This window comes from Borostomias antarcticus (assembly GCF_949987555.1).
Source record: "Borostomias antarcticus genome assembly, chromosome: 24".
Taxonomy (NCBI): Eukaryota; Metazoa; Chordata; class Actinopteri; order Stomiiformes; family Stomiidae; genus Borostomias; species Borostomias antarcticus.
The window spans coordinates 9,235,128-9,251,965 of record NC_140257.1 but is presented as its reverse complement, the minus strand read 5'-3'; the positions used below and the strand labels follow the sequence as shown (position 1 = coordinate 9,251,965).

The 16,838-nt window shown below is 51.3% G+C and overlaps 2 protein-coding genes across 3 annotated transcripts in view; one reads left to right on the top strand and one right to left on the bottom strand.

The window, feature by feature from the left end:
• The first annotated feature begins 195 nt into the window (after positions 1-195).
• cc2d1b (coiled-coil and C2 domain containing 1B) lies at positions 196-12,348 on the top strand. 2 transcript variants are annotated; one of them, XM_084458117.1, is made up of 25 exons: positions 196-307; positions 844-958; positions 1,093-1,234; positions 2,120-2,220; positions 2,357-2,473; positions 2,673-2,810; positions 3,147-3,474; positions 3,941-4,059; positions 5,135-5,276; positions 5,397-5,554; positions 5,667-5,739; positions 5,852-6,000; positions 6,122-6,251; positions 6,361-6,533; positions 6,720-6,845; positions 8,886-8,944; positions 9,087-9,203; positions 9,357-9,430; positions 9,544-9,602; positions 9,699-9,750; positions 10,005-10,104; positions 10,218-10,308; positions 10,739-10,861; positions 10,956-11,010; positions 11,104-12,348. In XM_084458117.1, the coding sequence occupies exons 2-24, from the start codon at positions 896-898 to the stop codon at positions 10,965-10,967; spliced, it is 2,646 nt and encodes an 881-aa protein (XP_084314243.1). In that variant the 5' UTR covers positions 196-307; positions 844-895; the 3' UTR covers positions 10,968-11,010; positions 11,104-12,348. The 2 variants fall into 2 exon arrangements, with proteins under 2 accessions (XP_084314243.1, XP_084314242.1); XM_084458116.1 differs by having other exon boundaries at positions 10,956-12,348.
• A 442-nt stretch (positions 12,349-12,790) lies between these two features.
• zfyve9a (zinc finger, FYVE domain containing 9a) overlaps positions 12,791-16,838 on the bottom strand; it is a 29,683-nt gene continuing 25,635 nt past the window's right edge. The window contains exons 18-20 of the mRNA XM_084458212.1: positions 16,635-16,740; positions 16,363-16,539; positions 12,791-15,692 (exon numbers count right to left, since the gene is read on the bottom strand). Of these exons, the coding sequence (XP_084314338.1) occupies positions 15,531-15,692; positions 16,363-16,539; positions 16,635-16,740 (445 nt within the window). The 3' untranslated portion in view covers positions 12,791-15,530. The remainder of the gene's footprint in view (positions 15,693-16,362; positions 16,540-16,634; positions 16,741-16,838) is intronic.

The window sequence follows — 16,838 nt, the reverse complement described above, 5'->3', positions numbered from 1 at the left end:
TTGTTTTATGCAAGGTATAGTGTGCTTTTGTGTGGGTTGTGCACTAGCCTACAGCGCGTGTCGTACAAGAGTTGACACTTTGAAATAGTTTAGTAGTTTGTCTAACTCCTCTCTTTTGTATGCGCTAGGAAGCACGCCGGCGCACCGCGGGACGGCCCGGGCACTAATCCCCAACACAGCAGGAGGCAGGGCTACTGTACTGAGCTGCCAAATAGTTTTGACGCGAGCCTATTTGAGCTGCCACGAATATACTGAATAAAATACCACACTAGTGGGCTAAAACAAATAAAATAAGGTGAATGACTTGGTAAGTAGCTAGGCGTAAGCCAACGTTAGGTAGATTTGTGGTTAGTTTTACATCTAGTGCTATCTAATTTAGCTACCGTTAGTGCTAACGCCAGGCTACCATGATAACATGAGCTAGGTCGCTTACTAGCTAACGTTAGCTGGCTAGCACTAGATACATTGGCCAACTGTGTAGCCTAGTGCTAATAGTGACATGGCCCTAGCACTAACTAGCTACTGTGGATCTCTATAAATAACGTTAGATGACGTTAACGTTAGTTCAGGAGACTTGTCTTGCTATCCTGATCACTTCAACGCTAACTAGCTAGCTACCACCCCACTCAGGAGCTAGCTCTAGATAGCTTATGTTAGTTGTAAGGTTAGTTGACGTTTTGGGGTGGTGCTGATTGTGACACTTTTAATTAGAGTCTCTCACATGATGTACAGCTGCGCTGTGTGTGCGTGCGTGCGTGCGTGCGTGCGTGCGTGCGTGTGTGTGTGTGTGTGTGTGTGTCATATGACAGTCTCGTGTTCTATTGTGTCTTTCTATTGATCTAGACGAGTTTAAATTCGTCCTGCCTTGGCTTGAGAGTAAGGCAGTCAACACGACATGTTTGGCAAAAAGAAGCGGGTACCAGCCCCCAAGGGCCAGGGTGCTGCGGCGGCCAAACAGGTGAGAATGTTGTTGTTATTCACATATCACTCCTAACAGCAGCTCCATGGAGAGCAGACAGGCACACCCGCAGACCGGGGGACCAGTGACACATCGGTTACTAAGAAGAGAGCCTTGTGTTTACCTTGTTGCAGATGGGATTATTCCTAGACTTTAACCCGGAGGAGATGGCCGGTGTGAATCAAAACCTGGACGACCCTGATCTGGAGGCTGAATTAGCTGCCATAACAGGGATGAAAAGCTCTGGTGGTGAAAGGTCAAAAGAAAAGGCCAAGAGTGAGTGCGTGGGGGGGAGGTCTGGTGGCACTAATATCAAATCAATTTATTTGTACAGCGCATTTCATACAGAGAGGCAACACAATGCGCTTTACAGAGCAATGGGAGGGTGGACATAGGTCCCACCCCTACATGTTCCAGAGGGAAGCAAAAAAACTGTTTCACCCAGGGGCCAGAAAAGTGAGCTGTAAAAATTCTTCCCTGACCTCTCCCAACGAGACGATCGAGCAAGCTCCTGGAACATGTTCGTCTATTGGCTAAGAACATATACAGAGCAGTAAACATCGGATAAATACTTCATAAGAGAGACATGACTAACAGTAGAGTGCACAAATAGTTACAGAGAAGTTGCCTACATGGTCGGCCATCATGTGTTAGTTATCCCTGTAGTCTCTAATATGATATTTAAGTGAATCATATAACAAAGCACAGTAAGCATTTAGCAGAACAGGCTCATAGAGAATGCTGCAGAGGGAAACAGAAAGCAGAGAGCCAAAGGGTAAAAAAGGGTGGGGTTGGCTGGATAGGGACAGCTGACGACACAGAGTGGGAAGGAGCTAGTCACGAGGAGGCAGGGGGGCCTTTCGAGGAGCCATAAGGTGGACTTTGGCCAAGGACAGGGGGGTGGGGTGGGGGGGGGGGTTCCCCGGGATCTGCTACAGGGTGGCCTGCAGGAGACAGGTGGTGTCCACAGGACCTGTTTAGAGTATAAGAGGGAGAGACACTAGGGAGGAGGACAGTTAGTGGCTGTACTGGACATCCTCAGCAGACACGGGGGTATCTATCGGACTCAGGGTGGTCACGGACTCGTGATTCTCGAGGGGATTAAAATAGCAAGGTCAGACGGATATTTGATGTTTCTCATAGTTAGTTCCTTTTTCTTAGCTCCCTTGCCAATGGAGGACATAGCAAGAATGGCCGAAGAGTGTATGAGGGACTATGATGATGAGGAAGATGACAATCTGGAGGACGATGAAGATTTACTGGTAAGCGCTTTATCCTAATCCGCACGAAAACGATGCTCACTCGTTTCGGTTGAACAGGTCTTTGTGGGACTGTGATTTGGGAGTTGCGGGAGAAGGAGTTGTTGTTGCTGTGATTGTCTCATGCGCGTCCTACTAGGCCGAGCTGCAGGAAGTGGTCGGGGAGGGGGAAGCTGAAGACGCCGAGGCAGCTACATCCATCCGCCCTGCCTCTGACGAAACACCCCCAGCAGACGCACCGGAAACACCACCGCAGGTGTCGTTGCATCACACCTACCAAATTTCTGTTGCATCAAGCGATGAGTGAAAGCAGTAATAAAATAGCTGCCGACTGCATGTATGCAAATACTGAGTTATATTATCACGTTACATCTTCGCAGCAGGGCTTTGTTGTGAGAGAGCGTTTCCTGTAACCTTTGAGAGTGTTTAACCGTATGAGTGACTACGCTCGTCAGGAACCAGGGGTCCCGTCAGCCCCCGGGAGTCTCCAGCATACTCTGGAGGAGAGGGTGGCCATGTACAAGACCGCCATCAAGCACGCCAAGGCGTCGGGGGAGTCGTCTAAAGCCAGGAGATACGACAGAGGCCTGAAGGTGAGCGTCGTGTCGCGGTTACGCTTCGAGCATCCAGAATGGCGCTATGTAAATACAACGTACACGGCGAGATAAGGTACAACTTCACGGTCCGACCGAGGTGTGAAATTTGCCTTTGGCCTCGACGCCAATAGTGTTTCTGCAGAGTCTCTTGTGTGCTACATGTACGGTTTTGGCCGACTTTCATTTCAAACCTTTATTTATACTCGTAGAGCAATTGAGGTTTCCCTCATTTTCAATGCTGACGAGTTCACAAGCAAACACAAATAACTTTGACGTAGTGATGAAATCCTCATGGGAAGGGGGGTCCCTCAAAGCATGCGTGTGTTCCTGCAGACCCTGGAGTCCATGCTGAGCTCAGTGAAGAAGGGCAGGAAGGTGGATGAGGCTGATATCCCCCCACCTGTAGCCTGCGGGGCCCCCGGGATCCCTTCAAAACCCCCGGTCCCTCCGCGGCCCTCAGCCCCCGTCATATCAGCCCCCGAGCCTACGGCCCCAGACCAGCAGGGGGAGCCAGAGGCCGGCGGCGCGGAGACGCCGTCTTACTCACCAGAGGCTGAACCCAGCAGCGAGGAGGAGCCGACTTCCTGCGCCACCATGGCCACCGTGAGCAGCCAGCCAACCCCAGAGGAGGAAGAGCAGGCTGGCCACGCCCACTCAACAAGTCAGTCCAGCAGCTCATATGAGTGGATGCAAATGTATGAAATCAACCAATACTGTCAGTTTAGTTGTAGGTGAACTGGTGAAGTACTCCAGTTGCATTATGCAGGTCAGGTGCCTTTTTATTGCATTACACCATTGCATCTTGAGCCCAACCATTTTCAGTTTACAGCCTGGATATTTCAGTCAATGAACAGTCAGTGGCTGTTAGACCAGTGAATTCTTGGGACAGTTACAGACTTGACCGTTGCCTCTCTTAGTAATCAAGTGCACGACTCTGTGTCATGAATGCAGGCTTTCATTGTAATTGTGTGTGTGTGTGTGTGTGTGTGTGTGTGTGTGTGTGTGTGTGTGTGTGCGTGTGTGCGTGTGTGCGTGCGTGCGTGCGTGCGTGCGTGCGTGCGTGCGTCTGTGTGTGTGTGTGTGTGTGCGTGCGTGCGTGCGTGTGTGTGTTTGTGATGAACCCACAGTGGACGGGGACACCAAGGCAATGCTTTTGGAACGGCAGAAAGAATACAAGATGGCTGCATTAAAAGCCAAGAAGCAGGGGAACATGGAGCAAGCCAGGCTGTTCCTGAGGACTAGCAAGGTAAATACAAAAGATCGTTCCGCCATACTGAGAGTGGAGGGATGATGATTGCAGACCAATGGGTTGTTTAGTTCAGACCAACGGGTTGTTCTTGTTTCTTTAAGTATATATTTTAGGTTCCTCCTGAACACAGAATTTGTCACGTACGTCAAGGTTACCTGCTGTCTTCTTACAATAGTTTATCAGAGGTCATAAAGGACGTCATTATTTCACGGTTGATTGTTTTTCAGTAAATAAGGGTACACCTTTACTCGTGATATGTCTCTCACTAACTCCAAGCACGGAGAGTCTTCACCAATCCTAGTTTTAAGAATCAGACTGTGTTTTATTGCCATTGTAGTTTCTCAACACACTAGGAATTTGATTTGGGGCATGGATACAGCTTTGGACAGGGTGCAGGGACGAGACAGGACAGGGCAATGACAGGACAGGGCAATGACAGGACAGTGCAAAGACCGAGTACAAAATAGGATAAGATAAATAAAAAATATATATACAAAGTGTAGTGCGGTCTATACTGTATATGTGAGTGTGTAATGTGTATGTGAGTGTGTGTACAGTATGTGGTGTGTGTGGCGTGATATGTGAGTGCAGTGTGTCCTACAGTATGTACGGTACTGTCGGTGGTCATGTGCAAGGGTATCTCGACGGTGGCGGCGTCTGGGGCGGGGCGGGGTCCAGGGTTGGGGGTTGGGGGGCGGGGTCCAGGGTCGGGGGGGGCGGGGTCCAGGGTTGGGGGGAGGGGGAGCTGAAACCGAAAGATAGATCTCCGCCCCTTCGCCGCGCAGAGGGCGAGGGTCGCCCTGGACCGCCACGGTTGGCCGAGCAGTGCGAGGCGGAGCAGCTTCTCAGACATGGGCTTGTCAACCTGACGTCTGAGAGCCTCTGTCTCCAACCTCACACTCTTAACACACACTCTTAACACACACTCTTAACACACACACTTAACACACACTCTTAACACACGGCCCCGGCGCTCGTTAGGTTCCCCGAGCCATCCGAGGCATGCGGAACGCGTAGGGTGAGAAAACCAATGAGGAGCATCATGAGCACGTCGCTTCCCTTCTGGGCGCAGGGGTTTGACGGCATGATGGAGGCGTTGGAGAAGGGCCAGGCGGTGGACCTGAGCGGCCTGCCCCCCTCCCCGGCAGAGCGGACGAGCCCGGCGATGTCCGCCCCCTCCGGGGGCTCCAGCCCCCCTGCAGCAACAGACACAGGTGTCGATAGAATCCTTTCCAAAAACATGCAAAACAATGATCGTCCCCTGTCTGAACCGAGGGGGTCATATCCTGGTGTTTTGATATATACGTGTCATGCTCCCCCTCCCCGGCCGCTAGCGCCCGCAGCCCCGCCCGCCGGGAGCCCCGCCCCCGCCCAGCCCAGGGACGTCGTGGAGGCTCTGGAGCAGAGGAGGGCCAGGTACCAGGAGGCCTCTGCCCAGGCCAAAGCCAGCGGGGACGAGCGCAAGGCCCGCATGCACGACCGCATCGCCAAGGTGAGAGAGCCCGCACAGCGAAAGCGCAGCGTCTCCGCTCGCGCGTGTGACGGGACGATTACCGTAATCGGTGTGTGATTGTGTGAGCCCCCCCCTTCCCCCCCCCTCACAGCAATACCAGAGCGCCATACGAGCCCACAAAGCAGGAAGAGCCGTCAACTTCCAGGAGCTGCCCGTCCCACCAGGTCAGACCGGCCGTGTAGCGCGGTAGCGGGCGTGCGGCGAGCTCTGTGAAAGCCCAGGCGGAGCGATTACCCGCACGCCTAACTAGTAGACCCCCCCTCCCTCCCCCAACAGGCTTTCCTCCAATCCCGGGCCAGGTGGGGGCGGGAGCCGAGCAGGCATTCGCCGCCGCGCTGGATGCGGCCGATAAGCTGGCCGCCGCGGACGCCACGGAGGCGGAGGAGGGAGACAACGACAAAGGAGGCGGGAGAGAACCGGAGGAGGTGAGCGGCTTCTCCCATCCCCCCCGCCAGACGGGTCGAGCAGTACAGGACCCCGCGGACCCCTCCCCCCCCCCCCGACCCTATACCCCCTGTGCTGATACTGACCGTGTCACCTTTCCAGAGCAAGCCTCCCGTTCCGCAGAAGCCGAAGAAGCCCACGCTGGCCGTGCCGCCCTCGGCGCCGGCGCCCAAGAGGACCCCGCCCCCCTCGCCGTACAGGGCGTCCCAGAGGGAGGACCTCTCCCCCGCCGGTCAGGCTCCAAAACCACCTCAGAAACCCGTCGACAAACGGAGACTTGCGATGATTAAAAGTAGATACTCCCTCCCTCTCTCTGCCCCCCCCCCTCTCTCCTCAACCAGCGTCCCAGCAGCTGGACTTCCTGGAGGGCCGCAGGAAGCAGTACATGAAGGCCGCCCTGCAGGCCAAGCAGAAGAACGACATGGAGCAGGCCAGGCAGCTCCTCCGCACCGCCAAGGGCTTCGAGCCCATGATCGAGGCGGCCCGCGGCGGCAAGGCCGTGGACATCAGCAAGGTCAGGACCCCGGAGAGGCGCGGCAGGAACGCCGCTCGCCGTCGGGGGGGGGGGTTGTGCTCCATTTCAACAACGTAGACTTTTCAGCCATACTCATACATGTTGTTGATAGTAGGGGCTAGATGTAGATGAGGTTATCGTAAATATGGCCATGGAGCTGTCTGTAACCTCCCCTGTGTGCTGCAGGTGCCGTCGCCCCCTGGTGACGAGGACGAGGACTTCATCCTGGTGCACCACAGCGACGTCCAGATCTCCGAGAGGGCCGAGGAGGTCTACACGCAGCTGGCCAAGATCCTCAAGGAGCAGCACGAGGTGCTGGGCACTGGCTCACTATCTCTATCTCACCCACTCTATCTCTCTATCTCTATCTCACCCACTCTATCTCTCTATCTCTATCTCACCCACTCTATCTCTCTATCTCCATCTCACCCACTCTATCTCTCTATCTCAACCACTCTATCTCTCTATCTCAACCACTCTATCTCTATCTCCATCTCAACCACTCTATCTCTATCTCACCCACTCTATCTCTATCTCCATCTCAACCACTCTATCTCCATCTCACCCACTCTATCTCTCTATCTCCATCTCAACCACTCTATCTCTCTATCTCCATCTCAACCACTCTATCTCTCTATCTCCATCTCAACCACTCTATCTCTATCTCCATCTCAACCACTCTATCTCTCTATCTCCATCTCAACCACTCTATCTCTCCATCTCCATCTCAACCACTCTATCTCTCTATCTCCATCTCACCCACTCTATCTCTCTATCTCCATCTCAACCACTCTATCTCTCTATCTCCATCTCAACCACTCTATCTCTCTATCTCCATCTCAACCTCTCTATCTCCATCTCAACCACTCTCTCACCCACTCTATCTCTCTATCTCACCAACTCTATCTCTCTATCTCCATCTCTCTATCTCTATCTCACCCACTCTATCTCTCTCTATCTCTCTATCTCACCCACTCTATCTCTCTATCTCCATCTCAACCTCTATCTCTATCTCACCCACTATCTCTCTCTATCTCACCCACTCTATCTCTCTATCTCACCCTCTCTATCTCTCTATCTCACTCTCTGACTCACTCACTCTGGCCCTCGTTTATCAATCGAACGTAGTCACTCTCCATGAAAAGATCCCTGCGCTCCTGGAAAACCCTCTTCCACGTGTGAATTTCACCCCGTATATCGGACAGCGTGTGAGCTGGGCAACATCTGTGTTTAATTGCGTAGCCTATACTGCACATGAATAGCTGTCAATTTGAGGATTTATTGTGACAGTGTATTATGATGAAACCAAATCTCAAATTAGAGCTACAGTGTGAAATTCATCCTGTACATCCTGTTTCAACCAGCAGAGGTCTACAGAGCCTGGTCTGGCATTAGCCTCCTGAGATGAAATGACTGTCAAAGCTGAATAAGCATCTATCACATAGCTTACCCATTGCTTTTAATTTGTTAATTTTGATTGCTTGTAATGTTATGTCACCGGTAGCCATAGAAAGTAGGCTTTCTCAAAATGAAAGCAAAATTAATCTTACACCAAAAAACTGTTCACCCCGTTAATATCAAACAATACTTATTTATGTTAGGGATATATGAGAATACTATCGAGGCCTTTACAAGATAGAATATTTTGCCGTAGGCTACATATTTTGAAGTGATCAATATGTGGCTGCATATACTGTATGCTTAGATGCCCGTCAGAATCGGTCTCATGATTCTCAGATCAGAGACTTGACGTGAGATTTGATCATAGCCTCCGCTCACATCCAAATTGATACATTTCATTTCATTTCAAACCTTTATTTATACTCGTGAAGCACTGAGGTTTCCCTCGTTTACAGTAGAATGCCGAGCGTTGTGTGGAAATGACCGTGCGTCCGGTTTTCTCTCGTACTGTACGTTTGCTTCGTAAATGAGGGCCTCTATCTCTCTCTCTTTCTGACTCACTCACTCTTTCCTACTCTCACTCTGTCGCTCTCTGTCTCTCTCTCTGATTGCCTGAACACTATCCTGTTCCCTAATATAAATGAGTCAGAACTGGTTAAACTCATCAAACTCATCAAAATGCTAGCTTTTCGGTGGCGTCGCCAGCTACAGCGGCGTTCATGTGAGGCGGTCAGGTGCGTTGCCAAGCGGGGACCCTGAGATAGAACCCGGCGCAGGAGAGAGAGGGCGGAAGAGACGTGACGAGCGACGCCTCATATTCTCACGAGACCTGACACGCGCCGCGCCACCTCATTTATTTGCGCCACCTCATTTATTTGCGCCACCTCATTCATCCATGACGCCAGTCTGGAGCACTAACGTCATGCCTCTTACTGCTGTGTCCCTTTTTAGAAATGCATGACTTACTCCAAGCAGTTCACCCACCTGGGTAACATCACAGAGACTACCAAGTAAGCTTCTCACCTCACACTCAACCCCACGTGTTCATAGACCCAACACCGCTACAGCATGAACTAACACACACTCAAACGGTTCAGTCACGGAGCGGCGTGGCGTTTGGGTGTTGATGTTTCTCGTGTGCGCGCGTGTCAGGTTTGAGAAGATGGCGGACAGCTGTAAGAAGAGTCTGGAGATCCTGAAGCTGTCTCAGACCAGAGGGATGGACCCCCCCAAACACCACTTTGAGGAGAGGATCTACAACACCGTCAGGTCGGCATCCGGGCAGCGAAAGGAGTGACGGTTGAAAGCGATCTCCAGGGCCTCGCCGCCCCCGCCTTCGCAAACACACACGAACGCACTCGCCGAGCTCCTGGGACCCGGACTCGTCCTGACCGACTCTCTCTCTCCCCCTTCTCCTCCCAGGATCTTCCCGGACCTGAGCAGCACGGACATGGTGGTGGTCGTAGTGAGGGGGATGAACCTGCCCGCCCCTGCAGGTAAACGCGCTCACACACGCGCCTGCATCGCCACGCGCTCGAAACGCCAACCGCGAGCTTCCGCGTCGACTCCACAGATCTACACTAATCCCTCCCTGCTCTGTCCTGCTCAGGTGTTCAGACCAACGACCTGGACGCCTATGTCAAGTTTGACTTCCCCTACCCCAGCTCGGTGAGCAGGCCTCTCTTCTCTCTCGTCCGGGCCTCCGGTGGACATCCGCTCGCCTCCACGTTAACGATTGTTTGTCTTCTCTTGCGTTCATCCCAGGAGCAACCGCAGAAACACAAAACGGCCGTCATCAAGAACACGAACTCACCAGGTAAAACGCTGCATGGATCTTTTGGATTGGCTAAGTCTGGCTGTGGAACATCAGGATGTGCGTGTGTGCGTGTGTGCGTGTGTGTGTGTGTGTGCGTGCGTGCGTGTGTGCATGTGTGTCTGTGTGCGTGTCTGTGTGCGTGTCAGTGTATATATGTATCTGTCTGTGTGTGTGTGTCTGTGTGCGTGTCAGTGTATGTGTGTGTGTGTGTGTGTCCTCTCCTCTTGTATTCACGGGTCGTCTGTCCGAGGCAGAGTACAACCAGAGCTTCACGCTGAACATCAACCGCAACCACAGAGGCTTCAGGAGAGTGCTGCAGTCCAAAGGGCTCAAACTGGAGGTGCTGCACAAAGGGTGAGTCAGCCTCACCCCCCCCCCAGCCAGAGAACAGAGGGTCCATCCATACAGTATTGAGACATGCCCTCCCGTCATGGAGGTTGATGTTGCTGTCCCGTGTCATGTGACAGGGGCTTCCTGCGCAGCGACAAGCCCGTCGGGACGGCCCACCTGAAGCTGGAGAAGCTGGAGACCCAGAGTGAAGTCAGGGAGATCCTGGAGGTGAGAGGTCAGGGTTAGGAGACCCAGAGTGAAGTCAGGGAGATCCTAGAGGTGAGAGGTCAGGGTTAGGAGACGCAGAGTGAAGTCAGGGAGATCCTAGAGGTGAGAGGTCAGGGTTAGGAGACGCAGTGTGAAGTCAGGGAGATCCTAGAGGTGAGAGGTCAGGGTTAGGAGACCCAGAATGAAGTCAGGGAGATCCTAGAGGTGAGAGCTCAACTGTTGGGGGCACACAGAACCCCGGTAGAAAGTGCCAGAGTTTTGGATGTCAGAGACAGATTAAGAGAGAGATGTTTGTTTTGAGTGCGAAAGTGTGAAATATGTAAATCATGCATTCACGCCATCAAGAGAGCAAAACAACATCTGAGCGTCTGCGTAGTCACAGTCCAGCGTTGGTGCGTGCGTGCGTGTTCATGTCCGCCGTCCCTCCCAGGTGATGGACGGTCGTAAGGCCACGGGGGGCCGAGTGGAGGTCAGGGTCCGTCTGAGGGAGCCTCTGAGCGGGCAGGACCTGCAGACCACCACGGAGCGCTGGCTGGTCCTGGACCGGTCCCAGGTAGGAAACCACTCGGAGGGTACTGGTCCTGGCCGTAGTGTCCGGAACATGGTGTCCAACGCCGTCGTGATCCAACTGTTTTCTCCACTCCCAGGTTCTCCTCTAAACGACGCTGCTGCTACCGGGACTGATTGGATCGCTTAACCCGGGTACGCTCGAGTCATCCTCCTCAACATTGTGTAGACGAAGACTTCAGAAATTAAATTCTTGACTGAATATCCCCTCGTTTTACAAATGAAAAGCACTCCCTAGATTGATCATCCAGAATCTGGAAGGAGGATGAGGAGGAGAGGAGGGGAGGAAGGGATGCGGATGATGGTCCGGTGCGGCGGCCGGCCGGCCTGTTGAGTCTTCCCGGTTTCCCGGATGAGGAAAACGTACGAAGGCGGAAGGATCCAGAAACGTCACACGGGGCGCGTTGCCGGCGCTGGTGTGGAGAGCGCCACTTCACCGGGACTCTGACTGCACTTACGTTCCGTGTGTCTGACTCCTCCTTCTTTAGACGTTTTGTGGTCCTGGCAGGCCGACGCTGGCCCACGCACGGGTCTCTACTAAAAAAAAAAAAAAAAACTTTTGCACACTTAGACGCCGAGCCTCCTCACAGACTCGGGAGGCGGCCTGGGGGGGGGATGTTCGGCCTCCTCTGTGACGCGCCGTCAGAGGTCGCGCTAGCGAGGCCTTCCCTGACGCGCCGGGAGACTTGGCGTGAGCTAACCTGATCCTGCTGCCCTAGATGACATATAGTGTCTATATAATTGCACCTATGCACTAATACCAAAGTAATCACTGTTGCTGTAAGATCCTGCATATTTGAATTGCCTTTCGCTGCCATACTGTTGTTGATGATAATAATTTGTGAGATTTTCTGTTTCCCCCCCCCCAAGACTGTTTGAGTGTTTGATTTTGATCTAGGGGCACATCCAAGGTACTATTTTAATAATCATAAAGGCTCCATAAGGCGCCACGCCTCTCTTCTGTGGCTCGTGTCACTTCAGATTAATAGATGTTTGTCCCTCACTTCTCCACACGCTGTCACTCACCACATATGTGGTTGCCAAACTGCACCTTTTAGGAAGAAGCCACTCTTGTGGTTATGGGGGATTTTTAAGTTATTTCTCTTGTTGAACAAACACAGATGTATGCACTATAGCTGTGCACACTAAGAATCATATGAGTTAGTTTCTGATAACTGAATATTAGCTTTTTTCATGTTAGATTTGGGATTACAGGTATGTGCAACTCCAAAGAGAGTTGAAGAGGCTTGCAACGAGGCGTACTGAATGAGGAAGAAGTCTGAGCCAACTCCATTGTTAATTGACCTCTACTCCAGAAAGTTGCCAACTGACGTGTTGCTGTACTGTCATTGTAGTCCAATCATTTTCATGTATCTCTTTGCTTATTTAGTTATTTGTTACTAAAGTTTGCTTATTTAGTCCTGAGACACACCCCATGAACCATTTGGTAGATGACACAATAAAAACGTAAAATGGCCCAATTCTGTTTCTTTTTCGTCTCTGAAGTGTTCAATCCTCTTGAAGCTGCCAAGTTTCCTAAATCAGTCCTGTTCACATAGGTCCATGGTTATTTAATGAGTACACTTTGGATGCTGGAATAACCGGTTTGACTGCTAACTGGCACTGCTCATTAGACAAAATGAATGGGCTCTTAATTTTTTGCTTCCAGTTAAATTATCCCATTTTATTTCTTAAACGAATAGGTTTGCTGGCTGCTACTTGTTTTACCCAGAAGAGGCTTTGTACCCTATACGGTCGATCATTTTATGTTCCATCAAGCAACACCTATTAATCTCGTATGTTGGCAAAAATTCGAGCACGCATCTCACTTTTCTAGAAGTTTTATTATACATATACTACAGTTTCTTTTGATAAAGACTGCTTTTATTGACATTTGTAGTGTACAATAAAGAAAAAGAGATGTACAGAGTTTTTGGCTTTTCATACATTTCATTTCTTTTTCATTGATGTCAATGTAAAATAAAAATACTGGATCTTCTTGAAACTCAAACTTTCAGGATAGCTGGGTGGATATTGAATTGAATAGATCTACGGAACACAAAATACTGTCCAAATGCCAAGATGATTTGCTCTTCACCATTGCAAGCCCATTAGTTGCTGTACGCATGCAGAGTTCAGAGTTCGGGTAACAAGTCCATTATCATTTTATAAAATAAAAAAATGCTACCATCAAGAAAACAATTGCACCTTTTGGATATAGGGTATATTGCACACCTGAAATGCCAAAATAAATCATGTAAAACCGTAAAATAAACTTCTGTAAAATGAATCCTGTTTTATAGCCAAGTGGTCATCAGACCGTAGGTCAGTCATGAAAGCATGTCTGGAGAGCTGCCTTTTCATACAGGACAGGAGATCGACACGCTGATGAACAAGACGGACTCAAACGGACAGAACGGAACCAGAGCTGTTGTCTTTGAACTCAGGTCTTCAATACTGCCAGCCACAATGTTTCAATTGTGTGATAAATAACGTTCCTTGATAGCTACACTAGAACAACCTACACTCAAAGGATGTTAATCAATGCATTGGCTCTTATGCAGATATTAATGTGTGATTGTCTTACTGTCTTAATGCACCCAGTTATGAATATGGACTGGTTGTCTGTTGCAATGACAGAACATAGCTTTGCTCAAAATGCATCACAAAACCAGAATAACCATAATGTTTGTACATTATACACCGATTTGTGTTTCTGGGTTATGCAACTTCTGATTTCACAGTCCAATGATTAATTGATTTGTAAATTGAGATATTTAACATTTCACTAATGGCAAATGTGTACAATACATACATTTTTGATACATGGTTTCTGCAAATTTGCCAATTTAGCGATAAGAATGGACAAAATCAGTCAAAAATGGAAAAGAATAACACAGGTACAGTTTTTCAACAACAGCGACAGGAGATACATTCTTGTTTTTTCAGGTCCATGTTCCTGAAGGAGGGGGTTGTCCAGAGAGGCAGATTCAGAAAGGAACGGTTCTGCTTCTTTAAACCAGCAGCTATTTTTCTATCCTATTAGCTGGGCTCAGACACAGTGTTGTGACACACAAGTTAAAATAAGGGTCTCTGAACAACTCTGAGCTTCAGTCGTCTGTTCTAACCCCTCTGCCCCCCCAGTCTCCGTACCAGGTGGTTTATCTTCTGTAAATGGCTTAGAATCCAGTGCACTGCTTCTGCATTTTATACAGTTTTTTTTTTTTTTTTCTGTTTTGTCAGTTTAATATATTTCTTTGTATAATGAGGACGTGTCAGTTCGGTGGTTTTTAAACCGTCATCATACAAAAACAGGAAGCTGATGCTGTCCGGTCAGTGAGAGATGAGAGATGCATGTTGATGTGAGGAGTTCCTTTGGGTTCAGGGGAGAGTCCATACTTCATCTTTTTTCCGCCATTATTTTCAGAAATCGGTTTAAGTGGGGACTTCCTACGAGTCCAGTCTTCCTGTTCAAATTAATCGGAGTAAAGCATTGAAACCTTTTTTTTTAACGGAATAACTGTCTAAGACAAAAGGGTGCTTGACCTTGGGAATTTCAACAGCTTTCGTTTCAGCTTTCCAAGAACCTCGGTCTGAGGGGGTTGACCTATTCAGAGTCCATGACAGTAACGTCAGTAATACCATCGTTTTTCTAACCGCACCAAGTCCAGCTGCTTTGCCGTCCTAGTGATTCAACACGAGTCCTTTACGATGGAACTCTGGGGGCTATAATCGAGCAATACTGTATCTAGAAAATTATATACATACAAAACAAAAACTCTTGTCCATATCATGAAATAAAGCAACTGGTGGATTATTGGATAAAGCTAAGAGGCAAGACTAAAGCCAAGAGGAGGTCTCTCTGCTTCCCCTGTGAAGACTGCTGCAGGCACTGTAGCATTACCAGGTGGAGGCTACTCTCCCTCTCTCTCTCTCTCTCTCTCTCTCTCCCTCCATGTCGATCACATCCTCTTCCTCTCTCACATGTTTTGTTCCTATGAGAGGAGATCCATGAGTCTCATGAGGCCAACGCTGGTGGTTGACGGGGCACCCCCGTGCTACAAGGACGCCCTAGGAGACATTACCCAGGGTGCAGTGCTTCTGCTTTTACCCACAGCACCTTGGGCTAGCACAGTGGAGCTGGAACAACGGACCGGGCGGCCTAAGGGGCGTGTGGGGGGGAGGGGGGACGACTCGCCCCAACCGCGTTGGGAAGATGAGGAGGAGGAGGAGGAGGAAGAGCAGGAGGAGGAGGCCGGTCCCGCTCAGAGCTCCTCCGGGTGTCCCGGGTTCAGATGGTGCATAGGTGGATGGGATGACTGCTACACCGCGCACAGCACCTTCCAGACTCTCTAACAAACAGCTGGAGGGGGTGGATGAAGGGGGGGAGGACATGGGCTGAGGGATGGTAGGAGGAGAGGAGAGAGAGAGAGAAGAGAAAGAGACAGAGAGAGACAGAGAAAGAAAGAGAGAGACAAACAGAGAGAGAGACAGAGAGAGAGAGACAGAGTGAGAGAGAGAGAGAGAGACAGACAAAGAGAGAGAGAGTGAGTGAGACAGACAGAGAGAGAGAGAGAGAGAGAGAGAGACAGACAGAGAGAGAGAGAGAGCAGCCGAAGGCGTGCGACCCCTAATGAACGCCCGGCCGCCCGCCCCTACGAGACGATCTCCAGGATGTAGAAGATGAGCTCCATGACGACGGGGCCTTCGCTGAGCAGGCAGGCGCCTCCGTGGATGACGGGGATCAGGGTGCTGTCCAGATCGCTCAGGTACTGCGGCAGCAGGGGCTGACCGTTGCTGCCCGCCAGGTAGCCCACCTGGAACACGAGGGCAGAGGGGAGCTACTGACCGGTCCGGCACTCCCACCCGACTGACCGTCACACCCACCCGACTGACCGCCACACCCACCCGACTGACCGCCACACCCACCCGACTGACCGCCACACCCACCCGACTGACCGTCACACCCACCCGACTGACCGGCACACCCACCCGACTGACCGGCACACCCACCCGACTGAACGTCACACCCACCCGACTGACCGGCACTCCCACCCGACTGACCGCCACACCCACCCGACTGACCGTCACACCCACCCGACTGACCGTCACACCCACCCGACTGACCGTCGACCGCCACACCCACCCGACTGACCGCCACACCCACCCGACTGACCGGCACACCCACCCGACTGACCGTCACACCCACCCGACTGACCCACATTCTGACATCACGCATCGGATTTACAACATGCTTCTCTCTCTATGCTCTTAGTCACTCGTTTTAGAAAGAAGATGCACTTTTGAGTTTTGGTGAGTTTCCCATTTCCTGTTAAATCAATTATTATTAAGTCGCTTTGGATAAAAGCGTCAGCTAAATGACTAATGTAATGTAATGACCCAGTATATTTATACGTAGCGGTCACTACATTACCCGTGAGCTGAGCCTGTCGACCATCCCGAGCGGCCCGGCGCTGTGACCCTCACCTGGTCCGAGTCTAGCGTGACCCGCAGGCCCAGCTTGGCCATGCCGTCCTCCTTCAGCAGCTTGAGGTGCGGACACAGCGCCACGCAGAATGCCCGAGCCACGCCCTCCGTCAGGCGGCTGTGGTCAGCCGGGTCGCCCAGGCCGCCAGGCTGGTCGTCGCTCTGCAGGAAGAACACCTGGGAGGGGGGGAGAGAACCGGACAGACGAGACGGTCAACGACCGGGAGCGCTGACCACCGGTCTTCAGGGGGGGTGGGGGGGACGCCACGCACCTCGGTCCAGCGGATGACCTTGCCGTTGGCCTTGAACTCCGAGCCGTGGAAGATCTTGACGCTGGTGACGGACTCCATGGACCTCCCGTCGATGGGGCTGATGACTCTTAATGGAGGAAGAGGCGGAGTTTAACGCGCGAGGAATTTTGGCTCGCCGAACTTGAACGCCGCTACTCGTGAAAAAGCCAGAAAAAGGGGGGCTCA

Coding starts and splice junctions, on each gene's coding strand:
- cc2d1b (XM_084458117.1), top strand. CDS start 896: ATGTTTGGCAAAAAGAAGCGGGTACCAGCCCCCAAGGGCCAGGGTGCT. Junction 4,060..5,134: donor TGTTCCTGAGGACTAGCAAG/GTAAATACAAAA, acceptor TTCTGGGCGCAG/GGGTTTGACGGCATGATGGA. Junction 9,204..9,356: donor AGGATCTACAACACCGTCAG/GTCGGCATCCGG, acceptor TTCTCCTCCCAG/GATCTTCCCGGACCTGAGCA.